The sequence below is a fragment of the Nanorana parkeri genome, unplaced genomic scaffold (genome assembly GCF_000935625.1).
Source record: "Nanorana parkeri isolate BGI_ZX_2015 unplaced genomic scaffold, ASM93562v1 scaffold368, whole genome shotgun sequence".
In the NCBI taxonomy this organism is placed as follows: Eukaryota; Metazoa; Chordata; class Amphibia; order Anura; family Dicroglossidae; genus Nanorana; species Nanorana parkeri.
Window position 1 is genome coordinate 1,010,462 of NW_017306636.1, and position 6,310 is coordinate 1,016,771.

General features: G+C 43.4%; 1 protein-coding gene across 1 annotated transcript in view; it reads left to right on the top strand.

Moving 5' to 3' along the window:
- The window catches only part of SENP6 (SUMO1/sentrin specific peptidase 6), an 86,100-nt gene that overhangs the window by 57,640 nt on the left and 22,150 nt on the right, over nucleotides 1-6,310 (top strand). The window contains exons 17-18 of the mRNA XM_018558916.1: nucleotides 525-644; nucleotides 3,805-3,897. Of these exons, the coding sequence (XP_018414418.1) occupies nucleotides 525-644; nucleotides 3,805-3,897 (213 nt within the window). The remainder of the gene's footprint in view (nucleotides 1-524; nucleotides 645-3,804; nucleotides 3,898-6,310) is intronic.

Genomic DNA, 6,310 nt, shown 5'->3' on the forward strand with positions numbered 1-6,310 from the left:
GGGGGGGCGGCCCCTTCTTCGGGACGCAGAAGCGATCTGGCGACAGGTAAGTCGCCAGGATCGCTTCTGTTGTAAAGCCGACAGTCGGCTCTACAAGTTTAAACAGAGTCCCGGCGGCAAAAGTCACCGGGAGTCTGTTTAAACAGCCCCGATGCTGGCGACGTACACTGTACGTCGTCAGTCACGAAGGGGTTAATTGACACGATTTGAGTAGTTAGTGACAATATACCCATGTATAAGATTACATGAACTTAAATTTGATAAACTGTGGGTCATCTGGTTTGCCTCCCCCTGCAGTCATTTCTTCTACTGGCTGCAATGTTCCAATGGTTTTATTTTATTGTTACTTTAAGATTATTTATGAAATGTAAAAAACAAAAAATGCATAAAAAGCACAAAGACAAATACTTTTTTTCAGGTAATGTAATTTATTTTAACTTATACTTTAAAAATCCAGCAAATGTATGCAATACACCAATTTGGTACAAAGTTCATTAGTTTTTTTTTTTTCTCTTTTAAACCAGGTATTTAGTGCTTGAGAAACTAAGAGCACATGCAGATAGGATCCATATTTTTAGTTCTTTTTTCTATAAACGCCTCAATCAGAGAGAGAGGAGGAACTTACAAGATACCGCTAACTTGACGTAAGTTTGGCTGGTTTGGTCAGTTGTTGCTTTTTCTTGTCCTATCCATGTTGTGTAATCTTTTTTTTCTGTTTTAATAAAGCACTCAGTCTGGAATTATCTTTAATTGACTCCTTGCACAACACTAATGTAACCAAAAATGGGATTTGTTACTGAACTTCTCTGCTTTTTAATAGTATTCTGTACTTTTTTCCTTTTACCTCGGCTTCAATGCCTAAATTTCGATATTTACTTAGGAGATCTTTGTATTACTAACTGTTAGAAGTTTTATCATTTAGGATTCAAACAAATATTTTGCTGTGTGTTATTGTTTCCTGAAATATATCTTTTTTTAATTTACCTTTCTAGAAGAATTTACAGAGCCTTTCCTTGCTTCTATAAAGTTTAACATCCATACACTGCTTGCAGTATAATGACCACTGGGGATATGATTGCTTGCTCTGAAAGCCTGCTCTCGTACTACTGCGGAGTGCCAGTTTTTTTCAGCAACCCGAGTACAGAATCCCACTAAGGGCCTGTTCACATGAGATCAGGTCCTGATCAGGTGCGGATCTGCAGACTGATGCAGTGCGTTTTGGCCGCATTTTTTATGCTTTCCAGTAAAAAAAAAATATTTTCTTTTTGCTGGAGTGGGGCTGTTAGTATGTTAGCTGCAGTGCAGTGCGTTTTTAATGCGGTTTTGGATGCGTTTGCGTTTCCTGACCGTACAAAATGTGACATGCAGTATTTTTCTGTCGTAACCTGAACGGACTGCGCACGTGAGAACTGTAGCCCATAAAACACACAGGGATACATTGGGATGCATTTTGAGTGCAGCAGCGTACAGATCCGGTCAGCACACAAAACGGACGTCGTGTGAACAGGCCCTAAAGTGAAACTTAATTGTAGAGGCTACAGAACTAGTTACGGTTATGACCTGTGGTCTCCCTGCAGCTGATGTTCCACCCATTACTGACTTACACTGATCTTTTTTTCTGTGTGGAGACGTACATCTTGGTAAAGGCCGTGTTTTACTTCCTCATGTCGGAGCCTCCATCAAGGTGAATCTGAACAGCACAGTAATGACATTACCAAATCTCCTAGCAGTCAGGGGCAGCAGTGCCTTATATCTCACACTGCACTTATGCAGCCTTTAACGCAAAGTGACATTAAACCCTCAGATTTTTTGCATAAACCAATACTGTAATGTGTGCCTTACTGTAATCCATGGTAGTTTCCCTTCTCTTTGCTGCTCTTCCTTTTAAATCCGTATGTCTTCTCATGCTGGGCAGAACTTCTGTTTTGCAGCAGACTGCCTTGTCTCTGAAATGGATACATGGTGTATGTGTGTAGGTTCACAACCTGAGCCAGCACTATAGGAAGAGGCACTCAGCTGCAAAGGGAAGTTCTCCCCAAGCATGAGAAGACATGAGGATTTAAAAGAAAGAGCAGCAAAGAGAAGGGAAACAACCATGGATTACAGTAAGGCACACATTACAGTATTGTTTTCTGTTAAAAAATCTGAGGGTTTAATGTCACTTTAAGGCACTTTAAAACTAATGCGTTTGGAATCATGCCATAGGAAGCCCATCAACACCAAGCAGGGTTGTAGCCTTAGCCTCCATTGATCACTACAGAACAGAAAGTAGGGTTTCTACCTCACAGACTAAAAGTGGGGCAAACTCTTCGACACTTATAAGTGTGCTCAAATTAATAGACTATAAAGAAAAATGAAGGCAATTTTATTTGAGCATATAAATAAAATCAAACATTAGATTGCTTGAATTGACTAAGTCTAGACTTTGGGGGCTGATCTATAAAAGTCACACCACATTCCTGCAACTAGATGGAGTATTTACATATTATTCCCTTAGGGCAGCGGTTCTCAACCGGGACCCCTTCGGGGGTCGAATGACGATTTGCCAGGGGTCGCCCGGGAGTCTCCTGCTATTAGATAACGGCTCCTGGCCGCCTGGGAGAGAAACACTTTCTCCCGAGCAGAGTAAACCTTTTTTGTCTGACATTGGGGGCCGTAGGCCGCCGTAAGTCAGAAAAAAAAAAAACAACACCCTAGGAATGCATAGCACCCTAATTTTTACCGTTGGGGGTTCACCACAACTTGGCAAATGTTACCAAGGGGTCCCGGCCCTAGAAAGGTTGAGAACCACTGCCTTAGGGTATTATCACCTATGCAGACAAATTTGAGAACCCTTCCACTATATGTTTGTATTCCCATTCACAGCAGACCTACAGGTACCGTATTTTGCGGTCCATAAGACGCACCGGACCATAGGGCGCAGGGAGGTCCGGCGCGCCTTATGGAGCACTCGAGACTGTAGCTTCTGTGACAGCTTCTATGACAGAAGCTGTGACAGAAGCTGCAGTTAGTGACCGCTGAGACAGGTGGCGCTGTGATTACAGTGCCGCGGTCTCAGTGATGACACAGAGCAGGCGAAGAACGTCTATTCTTCGTCTGCTCTATGGTTATCTCGATCGTCGCCGCTGCTCGGCTTTAATACGAGTGATCTCGTTAGATCACTCGTATTAAACGAGCAGTGGCTCCTACTCCTCGCCCGCCACCCGAAACTGCATGTCTCGGGCGTCGGGATTCGCTCCATAAGACGCAGGCACTTTTTCCCCCTTTTGGGGGGAAAAAAGTGCGTCTTATGAGGCGAAAAATACGGTAATTAAAAATATATTTCTTGTTTCTTTGGAGTAGGATTATACACACAACTCTGCAGGCGGCTGAGGTTTTCATAATACCTGACTGAACAGCACATTATGGAACATGTAACAAATATAAACTAGATGTTATCCCAGTTTGGCTTGAAAAGGTGCAACAGATTCATCCATCCACACTAAACTGTGGCCCAGGTGGAGATGACTCCATTCACAATCTGTTGCACTTTTTCCATCTGATCACAGAAAATCTGCAGATAATTGTAAGGTGTATGGCACCTTAAGAGGTGCTCTATGGTCACTTTCTGCCTGCAGTTCATTAGATTTAAAGTATATTATCACTTTTCCATCTGACCATAGAAAATCTGCAGATAATTGTAAGGTGTATGGCCAGCTTAGAAAACACGGTATAAGTGGATTGATCAATGTATTTGTCTGCTGTAGGTCAGGAAAAACGATGAGCAATGTTTGAGTAAATAATATGTTATTTTTCCTTCTGCAGACTGCAGCAAAGGAGGCATGGAAGAGTCAAAACGTGGACTCGGCATGTGGACCTCTTTCAGAAAGACTTCATATTTGTTCCACTAAATGAAGCGTATGTAGAATCTTGAAACGTAAAACACAAACTTTCTTGGCTTACTGGTTGTAATGCATTGAAAGGCAACTGCAGCATGAAGTCTAAATCGTGGGGGTTAATAAATAATCTCACAATGCTGTGATACCCATTTACCCAAGTACACACACAAATTAGAGCTAGAGTACATATTTCACTTTCATTGCTTCTCTTTGAATTCTTTGAAGTATGTTAATCTCAAACAATAGCACATTATTATTCTATACAGTATTATGATTACATTCCTTTAATAAATGTCGACTTTGTTCATTTGCTTTATATGATGCATTTACTTTGCATTGCCGCAGCATGTGGCTTTCAGATGCCTATGTGGTATAACTGTTGCTTCTGAAGATAAAATATAGATATATTAGAAGCAATTCATTGTTCTTCTCACAAATATCATTAACTATTGCTGGCTTGGCAACAACTGTGCTCCACCAGTAATTAAAGCTGAGTCAGCTATATGATTGCAGCTGGTGTAATTGGTAATTCATCTAGATCCTTGGTTCTCAACTGAACCCGTGTTCAGTGGGTTGCCACATGCCTTCCACTTTTCTAGGTGAGAGGCTCCTCTGCCTCCCCCTAGAGCAGCACTGACAGTGTCAGCTGAGTTGGGATTGGTTGGGCCTATGGCCGTGAGGGAGCTCCATCCATACGTGCATTGCTAACAGCTCCCTTATGTGTCCTGTAGAGGTGCCTGGACCAGAGTGACATCACATTCTGCCTCCCAGCACCTCTGCAGGGCACACAAGGGAGCTGTACAAGCAATGCACATATGGAAGGAGCTCCAGCACAGCATCCCACAATGACCTCCAGGCTGAGGATCCACTCCAGTTCTCATAAGGTAGGGAGACTGGGTGGACCTTAAAAAAAATAAAATACATTTTTTTGGGGGAGTGTGTATGTGTGAAAATGTCTGAGTGTGTGAGATTGTGTCTGTGGTTGTGTATATATGTCAGGGTTTGGCCCATTCACACTATATTACAGCGCGTTCCATTGCAGTGCAACTTGGATTGCGACTTAATGACCAAGGACAAATGTGGGCCCTGAGGTTACACAGGTTGAGAACCACTGATCTAGATAATCATTGTATGGAATCTGCCCTGAAGAATTGTAGGACAGCATGAAAGTGAGCTAGTGTGACGTTTACACACTCTCAACCTTACCCTGGGCAGAGATTTTTCAGCCCACAGGACAACAATCTAAGAACTAGCAGTTGAGACTGACAGTCACTGGGGCATTTCAACTAAGCACATGGTAGGCACCACCGCAGGTTTTAACAGAAAAACACACCATGTACGGCATTGATTGTTGTAATTTAAACCTTTAAAAAAATGTGTGTGTTGCTCACTGCCACACCCAGGCAAAAATGTAACACTTTACACTATGATAGCTGCTTCACACAGGCAAATTTCCTCATTTTTGGTTAAAGAATTGCATCCAACTGGCATCCATTGCTAAGCCCAAGAGCTAAAACAGTCGGCTCCTGGGCTTCTGATGCTTTTACAGAGCACTACATGGGAGTGCACTGTGAAAGCAAAAGTTAACAAAATAATTCCACTTTCTGTTCTGTTTACATCAGGAGTGAAGTGATGTCACAAGTGACATTGCATTATGTCTCCTACCACCGATGTTGGCGGCAGGTCCCTTGGAAAACAAACCCTTCCAATTGAAATCGGCGGTCCCCTACAGCTCTCACTGGTTCCTCCTGCTGACCACCACATCCTTACTCTCTCCTGCAATGATGTGAAAGTCAGCAAGAGGTACCAGTGGGAGCTGTGGGGGATCACAAGAGTTAAGGTGCCCATACACTGTACGATTGTCGTACGAGAATTGCGGGAAATCCCGCGATCGTACGAGAATCGTACAGTGTATGGAAGGCGTGCGACCGTTTCTACTGTACGGTCGCACGTCGAACAAGCAGGCTAGAAAACCCGCCGGGAACCGTACGATTCTCGGCGAGTGAGTGGCCTGCTTGTTCGACAACTGCCGAACGGGCCGGTGTGCGCACACTGCCCGTTTGCAGTGGTCGGAAGCCCGCCCCTCACTGCCGTCATCGGCTTTCGATGATCGGAAGTACGATCTGCCTGTCCAAATCGTACGAGCTTTCAATGAGCTTACTACCATGGCAAGACAAAGGTCTTGCCATGGTCGTAAGGTGTATGGGCACCTTTAGACACTCCTGAAGTCTTTTTCTCAGAGGACCAGTGGTGTGAGCTGACTTTATAGTAAACATCACAGCTTGCTTTGTCTGTGTGTTAGGACTGCACTGGGAAAGGATTTAACTGTGCAGTTACTGTGCATGATTAGTTAGTTCCAGATGACGGCAGTGCCTGTACAACCACTGAATCCGCTATAGTAACCTCCTTTGAATCCTTACATAACAATATAT